Here is a 17,483-nt window from a genome sequence, read left to right as displayed (position 1 = left end):
TCACCTAGAAGGTGAAACATTTTAAAAATGTCATAATTAGAAAAATGATGCCCTTAGCAAAAATCATCTATTTTTTCCCTATCAGCGACTTCATCAGTTTCAAATTTGTCTGCTTTAAATGAAAATGAGACTTTTCCTCATTGCAAACTCCTATGTAATGTCTAATAACGCTGAAAAATGCTTTTGCAATATTACCTACCTTTTATACAACACTTTTCATTTGAGAGACTCAGAGAACTTCACAAAGGTGAATATTATTATCCCCCTTTAACAAATGGAAAAACTAAAACACAGACATTAAAGTCCTGACTTTTAGAGAGTCTGAGGACTTGCATCTCCAGTATAAGTACTTTTGAGTGATAAGTATGACTGAAACTTGGGCCCTACGTACTCGGCTGAGGCCTCCAAGGGAGCTGGTGCCAGAGCCATGTTTAAAACGTGGGAGTTGCTCTCAATCTTGTGCATACACCCTTAGACTTTTGCTGTGGTTATACATGTAGAGGAACAGAATTCAGCTTGCTTTTCTGCCTCCATGTTGCCTCTCTGCTTCTGATAGTAGTAAAAGCTATTTTTTTGGTCAGAAAACTAAACAGGTCTGATTCAGAAGGCACATTGGGCATAGATAAATGCAACTAGTGTTCCTTTTAGATTGTCCTTTTTTAAAATCATTAACATGCTTAACATTCAATAAACTTTTATGTATTAGTTGGCTGGGTGATGTATCCTATATCATGTCTCAGCATCATAAGAACATCTGCTGTTAACATGATTAAAATTCTTTGAAAGAAGCAATAATTACATAATTGCTAAAATTTGGAGTGTACTATTTTTTCTCCACTAATAAATATAAAGGAAAAAGTTCAACAGTTTTATATGGTAAATAGTTAAGTGTTCCATTAGACAGAAATCATAATTATGCTACAGAGTAGGTGGCACTTAATTTGAAATAAAGCTTTTTGATGCCATTAACTCATCAAGCTAGCAGAACAGGGTACATTATGTTTAGAGTTGCATTTGCCTTTTAAACACTGAATAACAGATGTGGGAGTTGACAAGGTGGTACAATAGGAAGTAAGTATTAATTGTAAGGAAATGCTAATCTCTTTTCTGTTCATGAATTTGACTGACATAACCCCAATCCTGTAATCAAATTTATTAAAGCTACTGTATATACATTTTCAACTACAGATAAGATCTTAACATGGTTAATTGCAAGATTTATATAATTGATTAGCTTAATTAACTGTTACATTTCTTTTTAAGGGTCTCAAAAGTCCACAGGAGAACGTTCAAGAGCTCAGCCCCATTGAGAATTTTCGGATTCCTGGCAAGGTGCGATCCACAGCTATTCTTTTGGTTCCTGTTTGTTTTAATGTTTCAGTTTTTTACCTAGTAGGCAGCTCTTGTCTTTTTCCCATTTGTTGGAAACAATTTTTTTTTCTTTTCCATAATTTGGATGAATGAGTTCTGCAAAAGGACTATATCCAGAGGTGAGAGTGTGCATTGAGTAAAAATAAGATGAGTCTTTAGGGAGCTCAATGATTCTCATATTGTTTACTGCTCTTAATCCCAATCAGTCTTCCTATGAGACTAAAATTTACAGAAACCATACTCTCTTCCTCATTGGAAGGTACAGCATGCATCTCTGCCCTCTGCATTCATTCTCATTATGGGTTTGTTACCATAAGTATATTTCTCATAGTTGGACATTTTTAATCATAATATTTTGCTGTTATGTCAGCAAATAAATTGCTTTCTACCTTGCTTTCTACCTCATACTTCACAACTAGTAGAGGTATATAATGATCCCAGAAAAGCAAATTGCTCTGTCTCACTGCTTTGGTAATGTCAGTCGATCACAGATAAATACAGACAACACGCTGCTCTCTTGACAATCATGCTAAAAGGTGGAGCTTAATTCTCAATACATCTTGCAAGTGTTGGTTGCAGTATTTGCTGTGTCCATTGCCTCATCGATTTTACTAATCTGCTTGAACCAGAAGTGGTCTGTTGTAGATGATGTCATTGCTCAGTCATTTTGGCTTTAACCTATTGATTATAAAAATTGCTGTATTCAGCTTCTGAGTTTGAGTGCCATATTTTGTAATTTAAAAAAAACTTCAGAACATACACAAAAGTACCTTTATAGTACGCGGCTTGTGTTGAGGGGAATCAGAAAATCCATTGTATAAAATAAAAGTATTCCCAAAAGAAATCAAATTTTAGACCCCTTATCTTTAGTGTCTTTTCATAATATCTGGACTGGTGCATAACGTACGTACTAGTGGTATGCATGATTAGTTCCAAGGAGTATGTACATTAAAGTCTAATGACATCAAGAGTACTCCATGGGTCCAATTTTTAATTATACAAATTTCTGCTATCTACTAAATGTCAAGTGTCAAATTTAAAATAGCCTTTTCTGCCAAGACAGTATTTTCAGATAAAAGTAGCCCTAGGGTAATTATTATCTTGTGTTTTCGTTATTTATGTATAGTAGCTTGATATTGTGTTTATGGTAGTTTGTCTTGAAACATTCACAATGGCAAAACAAGCTAATTTAAATTATCTAATGTTTTAGCTCCGGCATTTATAGTGGAAGTAAGAAACATGTGACAATTGTACACTGGCATACCTGTAGGGGCCTGATTCTGCAACTCTTCCATGAGCAGAACCCCATTTAAGTTAATGGGAAAGGTGCATTCAAATTGACTAAAGGACTTTATTTGCATTGTTTAAAACACGTGACTTCATTTTTTCAGAGATGCTAAGCATCTGCCACTTCCCTTGAAGTCCTAGTGATTGTACTCAGCACCTCTGAAAATTAAGCTGTTGGTCTTTCCTGTGCTGTTAGTGTAAAACTGTTGGTGTAAAAAAGTGAAAAATGTTTCTTCTTCCAACAAAACCTTTTTATTAAAGGATTAGGCAGCATGTAAAACCTCTTCTCTTTCTCCTACTGTCTTCAGGTGAGTGACTTTCTAAATGAGTTGTTATGGGTATTTTTTTAAGTTATACATACAAAATAGTTTGCTGTAATCCTTTCCTCCCAAAGATTGTGTATGAAGTTTTATTGAAACGGCCAACTCTGCTATATCTGGCAGAATTCCTAGGTGTGGGCTCTAAGCAGTCTAGTATAGCAGCTTTGTGGGTTCACATTTTTCTTTTTAAGGAAAAGTTTTATAATTGGAATAGCAGAAGGATATAGAACTTTTCTTTCCAAGTGACTGAAGACTGGATGAGACATGGGGATGACATTCTTCCTTTGCTGGAAGCATAGATTCTGGCTTCCTGTTTTGGCAAATCAGAATTGCCTTATAAGATGTAGTCTGTGTGAATGACAATAATGGAGAGCAGTTTTCAGTAAAAACAAGTTAGTTCTGTTGATCAAAGATTTGGATTACTTCCTACCCTACCCCCTCCACCCGCCGCCGAGTTCCTATCTGATTGGCTATCCCGTATCTCTTGGTGTATTGCTTTTGTTCGGAACTGATAGTGCATTTGTTGCCATAGCAATACTGAGGTTAGAAACAGAATTATGATATAATTGTAGGATTAAGCAGGTGGGCTGGAAATAAGCTAAATCCTTCTAAAATTTATTATTTTATGATGATATATGAAGTGTACACAAATATGAACTGTTTTTATCAGAAAACAAAGAAAAAAATCAGAAAAATAGGCTTTATAAGCACACATAAGTAAAGCTTTAATTTCTTAAAATAGTAGGCAAATCCAAGGGGAAGGCTTGACACTTCCTGCTGACATGCTCTAATACAATATACTTGCCCTAAACTTGGATATCTGGAGTAACAAAAGTTCTCAAAGGGTGGCATCTTTAAATTGAGCTAAAACAAATATTAGTACCAGCTCCAATTTAAAAAACTGAATTAAATGACATCAGGAGAAGCCCAAACTGGAAGAGCATGGAGCCTGCATAAATCACAGGGAGGAACATGTGCTGATCGTAGATAATCCTAGAGTGGATTGTTATAAATCAGTGATTTAAAATCACCAAGCAGGAAACCTTGATTTAAACTATCAATTTTAATCATGTTTTCCACTTATACTTTTTGGTTATTTTCCTAAAGAAAGGTTGAGTTTCATTGTTTGGTAGCCATCAAAACATGTTGGTTTGCAACTAGATATAGCCTTTAAGTTAAATTTGGTGCTTCTTTTTGCTAACGAGGAGGCTACACTATATATATATTTTTATTTAAGCAACTATATTTCTTAACTTACATTTATTCAGATTCTCAATTTTTTACATTTTTATTATGTTAGAAAATGACGAATGATGCATTTCTGGTTTACTGGATGGTTAATTTACTTTTGATTGGTGTCAAACACTATTTGGATGGAAATTCAAATTCAATTACATGCACAAAAATAGCATTAATAAAAAAAATAAAAAGAAAGCTACCTTAAAAGTGATGGATACATAAGAAAAAAAGTTGATTGAAACACATTTTGCATTTAAAACTAATTTTATTAAACAAAGGAAATATTATCTTTAGTTAGTAAATTAAACTTTCTGATCACTTTCTGATGTCCTTCAAGATTTTAGAACTAGTAGATCTCATCCTCTCTCACCTAGTTCTTATTCATAGATAAGAAAGGAAAACAAAGTTTCCTGCTTTTCAGTTACCAGTTGGTTTCTTAACTTTGAATGACCTAGTCATTGAACTGAATTATTTGAATAAACTGAAATGAAGAAGGTATTCTCTCTGCATCTGCAGAAGAGGCTACTTTTCTCAAAAAATAGTTTAACTTTTTCAGCAAATTTTCGTTTGGGGTGCTCAGCAAGTGACTTCCATCAGTGCAGTTGTTTGACTTTCTTTGAAACTTGGCAGCAAATATTTTGTGTATTTAATTTAAATTATTTTAATAGATTATAATAAATTTAGCCTTTAACATGGGTTATCAGTTTCAAATGTAATTTTAAATAGGTTTATTTAAAAAAATGTATTTAATTTAATCAGATTTGAATTTTAAAAAAAAATCAATCATTGATAGGATCATCCAGGGGAAATTATAAACTCCTGTGTTAAAACATTTTTTTTTAAGTGTGGAAAACTACTTTAAAGCTCAGACAGAGAATCTAGAGAACATGAAGAGGAGGAATATGATGAAGTTGATTGTGTCCTTGATGACAGAAAGGACAGAAAAGTTCTTTGACCTCGGCTTCTGGAAACTGTTGACCTGCAGACCAGTTTGGCTTCCAGTTAAGATTGCTCAAGTGACAACCCCTTCCATGCCACAGTCCTTGTTTATAAAAACAAGAAAATGTTCTGTTGTGGAACACACACAACCATTATATTAACTCCTTGCATTAACTTTGCAGCTCAGCCAGAAAATTCCCATCCATTGCCAACATACAAAGACACACCGTACAAATGCTAACCCCCTCTAACTCATGTAGGAATGCTAAACTTCAATGCCATCCTCAGTCAAATACAGAAGCATGGGCATTGGTTAGGTATGTGATAGGTGGGATGAGGGCGGGGGGAGGACAAGTGACCAGTCGCATGTCTCATCTGTGCAGCAGACCCCCCTGCCCTGCTCGTGGCTGTTGTGCTCTCCCTGCCCCACATTACCTACGGGGCGCTCTGTCCTTCTGCTGCGCTCCCCCTGGCATGTTTGGCTGCTCTCCCTTCTCTCTTCCTCTCCCACCCCATCACCTCCTCTCCCTTCCATCCCTTCCCCCCATTGCCTCCCCCATCTCTTCAAGAGGCAGTGACCAGCATCATCTCCCTACATACTCACTCACTCACTCTCCCCCCCCGCCCAGGTAGAACAGAGCAGCTCCACGCTCACAGAAATGGGGGGCCAGGGGCCAAATGGTGGAGCAGTGATTACGTGTGTACACCCCCACATCATGCCTTGCCTTTTTGGGGTAGCCAATGCCCCCCTGCCATCCCCCAAAATGCACCCATGGACCCCCCGCCCTCTCTCCTGACACTGCAGCGGGCATTCCCATGGATCCCACCCACCCCCAGCTCGACTCCCTGGGACTCACCTGCTGCCTGAGGTCGGAGCTGGGCCAGGAGCCACAGCCACACATGGAGCCTGCCAACAACATGTGGGGCGGCCCCAGGTGAGCAGGGGCTGAAACAGGGCTGGGTGAGGCCCTCCCAGAGGAACTGCAAAACAGCTGATAGGTGGCGAGCCAGGGAGCCACCTGATCTACAGCCAGTCCCGGCAGGTGCTGAGCATTCCCTATTTTTTGTTTCCTGTGGGTTCTTCAGCCCCGGAGCCCTCACGGAGTTGGCACCTGTGTTTTCTGGTATTGCTCCTGACTATACATTATCAGAACATCATGGTTTGCAGAGACACTTGTATATCAAACACAATGTTAAACTCCTTTTTCTCTGTACTATTCTGTATAGGTGCTTATACCATCCTCATCACTGTAGTATCTGAGCACCTTCCAGTGGAGCATTAAGTGATATAGTTGACATATGTCACATGTAGTTCCTTTGTCACACTCTCTCCATGTGGAGAATTATATTTGCAGTGTAGTGTATTATTTTGGTTGGTTTTGTAGTTAATGGAGTGTGTTTTGTATTTACACCCCTATGTGTCTGTATTAGAGAAGACAAGGTCGAAGAAGTGCTCCTTGCACTTAAAGTGGAAGACGGTAAGGTTTGTGATGGCCCTTAGGTCCTATGGGAGTTCATGCCATAGTCTCAGACCAGCCCCTGGGAAAGCTTTGTCTCTTGCAGAAATGAGCTTAAAGCCTTGTAATAGAAGGTTCCCTTGTATGTGAAGAGTGGAGTTGTCAACCATGTTTCTCAGTCTGGAGCTTTAGGTCATCTTTGGCAACCCCTAACTTTGGCAAAAATTAGTTTAGGCTGGAAGATTATACATGGATTCCTTCTGTCAGCATTGCTGTTGCACAAACTGTTCTCAGGATTCAACCCTTACGTCTTTGTTGTCAGCAGAGAGAAACATCAAGCACCTGCAACCCACACAGTATTCTGAATTAGGCCCTACCTCTCTTACAATGGAAGGCAAATGAGCTGTTGCTGATTTTTGGACCAAACTTAACTAGGAATTCTTTCTTCCTTTCTGAAATTTAAAATAAATGAAAATTTTGCTATCCTTCAGTGACTTGTACAAATGTCTTCAGGTAGGAAGTTTTCTGCTTGCCCAGATAGACGTGTGGGAGGAACCACCTGTTCCAATCTCTGTATAGACACGCCCTGAATATTTCACCATTTCTATTCTGGGGAATCATGCATGCTCCAGGCAGAGCAGGATGAAAGAGATGGTGGAACTGAGAGTGGCAGCAGATTCATATGGCTATGATGTAACTGTAGTGGCACATAGAAAGGACTTCTATCTAGAACAATCCTTTGCAAGTCTTTGTCCTTTGGCAAGAGTTAATATGGGAGGGTTTAGGCTTCTGAAATCCTTCCAAAATTGCATCTTCCAACCTTATTTGTGGTCAGCCTTGTGATCTATTTCCTTCAATCTCAGCTCTATGAACCTTCTGTAAAAGTGTGCCACCTGCTGCACCTTGGTCACGATCCCATCGTTGCAGTCCTCTTGTTTTCAACTGGTGCAAGACTGTAACTTGTCAAAGACTGCAATAGTCAAAGTATATCCTCATGTGTGACAAAGTCAAACCAATAGATACTAAGAATGTGTTGTAACTTTTGACAGTGAAACTATTTTAGTTTCTTCTCCTAAGCTGTTAACCATTTTTCTGCTCCGTATAATGGAATTGTCATCACTACTGTGATTACTGGGTCACTCAAATCTTAACTTTCACACTCACATCCTGCTGCCCAAACAGAGGTCTTTGAAGATGCTGAAATGCCATTAATGCAAGGCAGATCTGACCATTGATTAAAGGCAGATGTGATTTCTTTGAATATAGAACCTCCTGCTGTCAACCGACTACCCAGATAGATAAAACTGTTCACCCCTTCAGTGTTCTTGCCATCTATGTGCAGTATCAGCTGGTTATTCATTTCTGCTTTGTAAGAACCATGCTTAACTTTGGTTTTATCACCACTGATCTTAAATATTATCTAGACATCCCTGACAGGTGTTTGCCTAACCTGCTCTTAAAAACTCCAATGGTGGAGATTTCAGAGCCTCCCTAGGCAATTTATTCCAGTGCTAACTGTCCTGATAGTTAGGGAGTTTTTCCTAATGCCTAACCCCTTGCTGCAATTTAAGCCCATTGGTTCTTGTCCTATCTTCAGAGGTTAAGGAGAACAGTTTTTCTCACTCCTCCTTGTAACAACCTTTTATGTACTTGAAAACAGTTATCATGTCCCCTCTCAGTTTTCTGTTCTCCAGATTAAACAAACCTGATTTTTTTCAATCTTCCCTCATAGGTGTTCTAGATCTTTAATAATTTTTGTTGCTCTTCTCTGGACTTTCTTCAGTTTGCCGACATCGTTTCTGAAATGTGGCATGCAGAACTGGACACAATACTCCAGGTTGGGCCTAATCAGTATGGAGTAGAGCAAAAGAATTTGGTCTTGTGTCTTGCTTACAACACTCCTGCTAATACATCCTGGAATGATGTTTGCTTGTTTTACAACAATGTTATATTGTTGACTCATATTTGGCTTATGATCTGCTATGACCCCCAGATCCCTTTCTGCGGTATTCTTTCCTAGGAGTTATTTCCCATTTTGTATGTGTGCAACTGATTGTTCCTTCCTAAGTGGAGTACTTTGCATTTGTCCTTATTAAATTTCATCCTGTTTACTTCAGACCATTTCTCCAGTTTGTCCAGATCATTTAGAATTCTGTCCTCCAAAGCACTTGCAACCCCTCCTAGCTTGGTATTGTCCAGTTAGGAGCTTCGCAATCTCAAGTGCATATTTCTGGTCATGTCTTTCAGGGACTTCCTCAGTATATTGCTCCATATCATTCCACTGTTGATCATGATAATTCTGCCAGGCTCGTTCAAAAAGTTTCCTTTTGTTTGTTGTTCATTTCCTCCTCTCTTCATTGATTTGATTCCAACTTTCCAGTGCATCCATTCTACTCTGCACCTCTTTTTTTCTCTCATAATTTGATATTATGATCTGAAATCCAATGTTGTTTTTGCATTCTCCTTAGTCCCAGTTGTTCTCCCACAGTCTGTGATAGAATCCCGAAATACAGTCCACTCTGGCTCTGTGATAGACAGCTGATCATCCAATATAGAATATTTATTGGAAATCACATACCTGTTGTTGATCACTTCATCATGAAGCTTATTAACATTGAAATGTTTCAATGCAATAATACCCATCTCTGAAACTTTAAGCAGAACTTCATTGTTGTTTTTAGGATTCAGTGATCGCGTTCTGGAGCAAGGTCAGCATTCCCAAATACATGTATGTTCTGGGCGAAGTGGAGATATATACCTATGGCAAGTCATGTGCTGAAACCAGGTAGCCATTAAACACAGTCAATTTGTGGGAAGCATAGTCCAATAAATGTGCACCATTATCTGATCTCTCTTCTCGTAAGTTGTGTGGTCCCAGTACCAGTTCAAATCCACCTCTTTCCTGGCCAATTAAGAACATAAGAATGGCCATAATCAGTCAGATCAATGGGGCCATCTAGCCTCGTATGCATTCTTCTGGCAATGGCCAGTGCCAGATGCTTCAGAGGGAATGTTCAGAACAGGGCAACTATTGAGTGATCCATCCCCTGTTGTCCAATCTCAGTTTCTGGTAGTCAGAGGTTGAGGGGCACCCTCAGCATGGGGTTGCATTCCCTGATGATTTTGGTTAATAGCCATTGATGGACCTATTCTCTGTGAACTTCTTTTTTCAGTTTTTTTAGACCTATTCTCTGAACTTTTTTTTTAGTTGGGATTATAGTTTCCAATGTGCATTACTTTGCACTTATCAACATTGAATTTTATCTTGTTGCTCAGTCAACCAGTTTTGAGAAACCTCTTTGTAGCTCTTTGCAGTCAGTTTTGGACTTAATTATCTTGAGTAATTTAGTATTGCCTGCAAACTTTGCCACCTCACTATTTATCTCATTTTTCCATTTATGAATAAGTTGAACAACACAGAAGAACAGTTGAAGAACCCAATACAGATCCTTGGGAGATATATCCTCACATTTGTATCTCCAAAGATGACAATAATGATGTTGGAGTAATGTACTAGATACAATGTCCCCTAGCACGGCATAACAAGCATCTTTTTCAGCATCAGGCCTTGCATAATGTGGCGTGTGTGCACTAACTGCTACAGCATGTCCTATCAGGCATGGAGAATAAATTTGCCAAGTCAGTAGTGCAGATTGCATCTTCAGGGACAACACTAGAATAACACCAGTGTGCTCGTAAGGTGTATCACATGCATGCAACAATCAGAAGGTCCAACCACTTCGAGTGAGACACTCTATTAATAGCTGGGTGAGCCACCTGACACCGCCGCTTATCTTCTGAAATGCGGTTGAAGTGATGATTACACATCTATAGACTTCCATTTACATAAGATAAAGCAAAACACATGACTAAAGAAGAGCAAGGGATCTAGGAAATGTGTGGCGACAAACCCAGTATTTGACCATATAATGGTCTATTTAAAAGTACACAACTTCAAAGCCAGTAATATTTCAACAAAGAAATCTCCACTGGCCTATCTCCCTCCATTGATGAGTGTGCGTTGGTGACATTATATAAGAAAGGTCAGGTGATCAGATGAAAGCAATGTTACCCTGCAAGGAAGCATGAAGTGCTAAAACTGGCAGGGTAAAGTGTCCTTTCCATGAACATATGCTTAGTTCTGCAGACAAGGTGGTAAGAGAAATGGTGTATATTGGCAGCACAAGTGATGTGAGCCTATTTTATAGGAGATGTGCTGTCCTGCTGCGAAAACTTCCCAAAATATACCAGCCCATAAACAGATATCTTAACTAATAATATCAGCACACTATTGCTGCTGAATTTCTCATTGCAAGGAATGCATGTTAACCTAAGTGAATCATGTCTTCCTAGGGGAAGTGGATGCATTTGAAAACATACACTTTAATAACATGCTAATTATTCTTTCTGTTCCTTGGTGTATCTGCTGTTGTTCTGATTTAGCAATGTGGTATTCTCTGTGTGACTGCTGTATTGGGTCACTTTGTCCCAATTTCCTTAGAGAGGTTCTGTTCTGAATAAATGTTGGGATTGATGAATTTACATGAGATGTTCTGTTAAAAGACTTGTATTTATTTTTATTTTAAAAATATCCTGCAAGTGGGGCTGGAGGAGGAGAAAGTTTTATGATCTGAAAATGCCTGAAAGTGTTTTTAAAAAAGCTAGTTTTTTCCTAGTGTGTGTTAACCATAGAAATATTAAGGGCTATTAAGTCAAGTGGGGCTGGAAGAGTATCTGTGTCTCAGATACAGACTGTGAGCTTTTTCAGATCTTAACTGAACGGCTGGGGATATTGAATCTTTAAGAAACAAATCTTAAAGTTTTGTGCACGGGGTGGACTGGAACATCCTCTCCTGTCATTGGTGAACGGTTGGGTTAGCCCTCAGTGGCTTTAGTTACTGAGAACCAGTAGAGTGTGGTAGGCTAGGAACTGCAGTTATGATGGCGCGTTTGTAGTCCTAGTGTCTGGTGAGGTCTGCTCATAGATGAGGGGTGTGTGTGTATGAACAGCATGTTTTGCACAGATCATGGAGAGAGAAACAAGCCATCTGGCTAGTCTTCAAGAAAAGAATGCATGGGACAATCCAGGATTATTTCTTAATGTTTGGTGGAACAACCTCTGAGACTGTAGTGCTTCTGGAGCAGATTAATATAGAATTGCTTTCCTTTTTCTCAGTGACTTTGTTAGCTATGTGTCATCATGATGCTCTGCACAAAACTAAAGTGGTAATCATCTTCTGCCCAACCAGTGCACAGCTGCTAATACCATAAAGAGATCTAGATGTAGATCTAGATCCAGCATACTAAATATCCAGGCTGATTTCTATATAAATGTTCAGAGAGGTTCAAAATTTTAACACTTCATCCATCTCACAACAATTGCCTTGCCAGTAGTTTGGAACAAGTTAGAAATTCAAGTGTTTTAAAATCCTTTTTTCTCCCTCCATGTGATTGCGAAGCTCAGAAAAAGGGATGCCAACAAAGCATGGAGTCAAACATTGAAATGACAAGTTAGGTGACTTCACTTGCAGTGGCCCAGAGGACAGATTAATTTGTCCCAGTCCCCAGCCTTTGAATATTTTTATTTTTAAATCAGGCATCCGTTTTTTATGGGTGATGTTTTACAGTACATTGAGTTTTAAACTAGCTTGTAACAGGAGTCTCTGTGTACTGATTTGTCCCGGAGCCTGCTAGGAAATGATTTTTCTAAAGAACATTATGGCATCAGATTAGAGTAGACAGTGTGTTGTGAAGGTAGTGAACCATGTGCCTGTACATGTATTCTGTTCCTTGCTACACCTCACTGGGGCGCGTGTGTCTTCAGGTGATGGAAATTGGGACTTGTCAAAGTGGTAATTTTTAGGTAGTCTTTTAAATCCAGAGCATTCCCCTCCTCTTTTCTTTTGTGTACAGCAGCTGCATGCAGGAAATCTCCCCTTAACATGCAAATCCATTCCACAACTGGTAAATAAGATGAGTGAAAGCAACCCCTACACTGCATGCTTCTCTAGAGGTGGATAACTTCATGATTTGTGGGGTTTTTTGTATTAATTTAGTGCTGCATTAACAGTCCTGGCTAAGTGAAGTCCTTCAGTTATCCTCGGGACCAGTACTGTGTAGAGTAGGCACATCCATATGAAGGTGCCTTAAACCTGACTTGGGGGGGACCTAATTTCTGTGCTCATTCTATTCTTACTACTTTGCTCAGAGAGCAAGGATGCCAAATGTGGTAGTGGTGTGTGATGGTGTGCGTACATGTTCATTAGGAATGGGATTGAGACCAAAAGTCATTTCATATAAGCCATTAAGAAGCTGTCAGATGGTAACAACTTTTGGTTGTAAATTTTTGTACAGCACTCTTAAGACATAACATTTATTTGTTGTTTTTTATTCGCTGGATTCAAGCTAATGGCCTAGACATAACAGGCTTGATATCCAATTACCAATCCATTGTACCATACAGTCCATTAAACATCTGTCTTATTGCTCCACTGCAAAATGTATGTATATATTTGCATATTAAAATTGCTATCCAGCAATGACCAGGGCTTATCAGACCACCAAAATGTTTGTTCTTTATTCACTGTGATCTTGTGTAGGTTCCTCGACCTCATCATGCATCCATCAAGCCCGCTAAAAATCTGGGTGAAGAGTAGGGCTTTGTGAAAATTGCCCCTCAACTGAGCTTTCTTAGATAAACGTATATTAAAAGCAGTATCTCCTTTTGAACTACAGTTTCACAGGTATTCCACCAGATGGCACCTAAACACTTTCAACCCCAGCTGTTGTGATTGACTGACAGAACATTTTAAAGAGACTCTCTGTTTACTTCTGGAAATAAGATGATGAAAAAATTACTACACCAAGTGATGTAACCTATTTCATGTAATCGTGGATCCTTCTATTTTATTACTTTAACTCTTGTGCAGCACACTCTCATCTGAAGCGCTATTAAGTCTCTTCAACTCAATAAGCTTGAAATCCTGTTTCTTTTCAAAATATCAGAGCAAGCAATTACTGTTGGTTTATTATTCTTTGATTGTGAAAAATGTTAGTACAGATGGATCACTGACTTCATACTTTTATGTGATGCCCCCTTTGCTCTTTCTGCTCTTACAGAAAAAAGCAGTGCCTTGCTTTTTTGGGGGTTTCTCTTGTTTTGATGTAAAATATTAATTTACATTTTTGTGATTAATATGGGGAACTAGGGAACATTTAGTGAGCATATTAAAGTCAAAACTGATAGAGTCTTTACACAGAGCCAATCTTCTCATGCTCTATTATTTGTATCATTGGGATTCTCTTCATAGTGGTTTTGTTTGTATTTTGCAGTGACTTTTAAGGGCTTGTGGGGTCTTAAGTATTTGTAAAACAAGGCCACTGGTACATTAAAAATCCTGGCTTAGATTTACTGCCTGAAAATTGACGTCTCTGTGGACAAAACACTGAGGGCCCCTTGCTGGTAGAATTGTGGTCATGTAACCACCCTACTTTGTCAGGGGACTTCTGAGCCAATTGGGCTGGACTATAAAATTGGGCTCTTAGGTTTGGGGCATTCAACAGATATGCTGAGTCAGTACATAACTTAGGGAAACTCCACTTCTGAGGTGTTCCTATGATATGGGAGCCTAGAGCAGGGTGTTGGCTTGGCTTTTTGTGAAAGGCAATCCTTTTACTTCTCCCGTCCAAGAAACATTTCTGTGTTTTACCCCTCTAACAGGAACAACCTCTGGGGCAGGGTCTCCTACGTCTAACTGAGAGTCCCTTACAGTGAACCCAGAGGACGTTTAGGCACATTCTGTGACCTATTACAACCAGTAGAGGCAGTTGAGATGGTGGGAGAAACTTTCCATGAGAGATAACATCATGTCCAGCCCCTATTGCTCTGGGGAGCAAAGGATTGAATGACGCTTTAATTTTGATTTCCTAAATGCTAGTGTGTGCTACCGTTAAACCTCCCATCTGGCTGTGGAAAACTTATTGACTTCAGATTTGTTTTTTTCACATAAGGAAATTAGACATAGTTTTTGACCAGGCCTATTTCATTTATAAAGAAAAGCATTTAAATATCATAGTGCTTATAAATGTGAGGGTTGTGTCGACCAAATAATACACCCGTGGTTAGACTGTCTAGTCTTAAATTTACAAGATGGCATATTGCATGCTGCTAGACAAGCCAAGATTATTCTTTTATTTTAGAGATTTGTGTGGTTGTTTTTTTTTGTGTGTTGGGGAGACCAAAAAAAAACCCAACAACAAAAAAACCCCAAAACAACCAACCAACCAATGACCAAAAAGCAAAAAAATTTCTCTCCCTCTCCCCCTGCAAATAAATTAAAACTACTAAAGGCTTTGATGGATATAAGGAGCAAATCTCTCCTGGAATATTTGATTTGCTGTCTGAGCGTAATTCGAATGAAACTGTAAGTCAGCTCCAGTCCTCCTGGCTAGTGTTACAGTGAGACAGGCCAAAATTAATGATCAGGAATTAGTGCAGTTTCTCAGTGTTTGAGGCCAAGATCACTCTTTATAACTAAAATGTACTTAGTAGGTCAAATTCATCCTCTGTAACTGCATAGAATTTGGTGAGTTTATGCCAAAGATGATGAAACTGGTTCATTGTATTTACTGAATCTTATCATCTTATTGTAGCCTTGGTGTTGAGATGTGTGAAGTCGTAAAGTCTTGGGCTGAAGCTAATTTCTAAAACAAAATGGTAGATGGAAAAACTTTTTTTCTAGCCAGATTCTTTGAATATTAATCTGATCCTGAACATATAATGATAATAATTAATGTATGATGTAGTTTGTTAACCTTTTACTGTAACTTTGCCTTAATAAAAAGTTTAACAACCCCCCCCCCATTTTTTCTTATTGCTGAGAACCAAATAGTGATAGTATTTGTCTATGGCTATCAACAAAATACCTCCAAAATGCTGTCTGTCATCTTCCTTAAAGCTCCCATTGGTACATAGACTACCTATTGCAAATAAAATGCATGGCATGGAGACGAGTTGTCTCATTCCAAGGCTCAAAAACTGCTTCAGAGAGACTGTTTAAATTCCTGTGCTGCGGTTGTTTTGGAGACAAAGGAGGTTTTCTTTTCTTTTGTTTAGCTTCTGCAAAGTGGAAATATTGCAGGTGGTAATACGTGATAGAAGTGGGCTGCCATACTGTCATCAGCTTGAGGCAAAATAGAGTATTGTTCCCTTAAGGCTCTTCTAACCTTTTAAGTAAAGTTGGCCTGGGTTGAGGCTCTGATGTCACAGAACCGTGTCTGAAGGGGACCAATGCCAAGTTGTCTAAACTTGAATTTCAGCCATATTCACTTGCTGAGGCACTACATATGCTGGATGGAACACTGAACTTTAACCTCATGGTGTACTTGCGCATGCTCTTTTTAGCAAGGAGCAGTGGCATTGAAGCTTATACTTCCTTAAGGGAGGGCAAAATACCATTTTACCTCAAAAATGTTCATTTGGACATTGCTTACTGAATCCCACTTGAGTTTGATTTTGTTATCCATCTCCCTGTCCAACCTACCCTGTTTGGGTAAGGTTGTTGAGAAGGTGGCATCACAGTTCAGATTTTTTGGAATCCTCTGATGTTTCTTTTTATCTGTCAATTAGGTTTCTTATGTTGTACCTGTGTAATTGCCTGAAGTTATTAGCAATTTGTCTTTGTGATAGACAGAAGTCGGGTGTCTTTTTTTTTTTTTATTTTAAAATCTGTCAAAATCTTAGTTATCATTAACCCCATTAGGATGTTGACTGACATTAGCAGAGGCCAGTGGGATAGGTGTTGTGTGACATGGTTCTTTGCTAGCTAATAGATCTGTTGCTGAGTTGACTGAATATAGTGGAGATAGGTCACTGATTTATGTCCTCATCTTCTTGGTTTTACTGTGTGGGTTCTAACTTATTAGAAGGTCATGAACAAAAAATTCCACTCACTTTTCTCTGCTAAGAAATTAACACACTAACTTCTAAGAAATGGTCAGAATGAATATTTTATGCAAATATTCTCTCAGATTATTTAAACCAGGAAAAACTAATTTTGCTGAGGGTAAATTTCTCTATTTAGTTTTCAAATACATTTAATTCACTTTGAAATACTCTGAAACAATTTAGTTAAAGGAAATGGACTGCTGCACTGTGCACTGTACCTTGTCTGAATCTTTTAGGAACATAATATATAATCACAATATTTTTAACAGAGAATGTCTGCCATTTATTTAGGAAAGACTCTGCTTGTTAACTTTGCATTTCAATCCTTTCGCTTTGTCCTGATTTGAATTAGTGCCGTGCACATATGTTGCTCCTCATGACTTCAACTGGAAGAGTGGGTACTTAGGACTTCTGAAAGATAGGCCCCCTGATCTATTTTGTTTTGTTTTGTGTATTCCTTCAGTGCTGTAAACATCCAAGGAAAAATATGTACCCCATAAACATTTGTACTATGTTTATGAACAAAATGTATATTGTTACAGAGATAACTAGGTAATTCACATCAGTTCTGCTATTTGGGTAGTCTCCCACTTCCAATATACTTGCATTGTATAAATGGCTTTTGAGAGCAGGTTGTCATGAGTGCTGTGTTCCTTTTCTTTGGTAATATTTATTAAAATTAATATTTTTGTTAAGGAGGAGCCGAGAGAACTCCGGGAACAACCAACTGATCCTCAAGTCCAACAAGAAATAATTAACAGCATTGAAGAAGTGTATTTTTCCAATGATTCCTTTGATATTGTGAAGTATGAGTTGGAGGTAAGAAGTATTCAAAAACAAAAAGAAAAAAGTACTGTAAGACATTCATCTTTGACATTGACTAAAATAAATGTTCACTTTTTCATCTTGACTTCAATATTTGTG

At 38.5% G+C, this 17,483-nt stretch overlaps 1 protein-coding gene across 3 annotated transcripts in view; it reads left to right on the top strand.

The window, feature by feature from the left end:
• Positions 1 to 17,483, top strand: part of VPS50 (VPS50 subunit of EARP/GARPII complex) — a 166,128-nt gene that overhangs the window by 2,892 nt on the left and 145,753 nt on the right. For all 3 annotated transcript variants that reach the window (XM_067562199.1, XM_067562198.1, XM_067562197.1), the window contains exons 2-3: positions 1,264 to 1,332; positions 17,256 to 17,378. In XM_067562199.1, the coding sequence (XP_067418300.1) occupies positions 1,264 to 1,332; positions 17,256 to 17,378 (192 nt within the window). The remainder of the gene's footprint in view (positions 1 to 1,263; positions 1,333 to 17,255; positions 17,379 to 17,483) is intronic.

The sequence above is a fragment of the Emydura macquarii genome, unplaced genomic scaffold (genome assembly GCF_026122565.2).
Source record: "Emydura macquarii macquarii isolate MOO-44397 ecotype Brisbane River unplaced genomic scaffold, CSIRO-AGI_Emac_v2 contig_2422, whole genome shotgun sequence".
Lineage (NCBI taxonomy): Eukaryota > Metazoa > Chordata > Testudines > Chelidae > Emydura > Emydura macquarii.
This window is presented reverse-complemented; position numbering and strand designations above follow the sequence as displayed.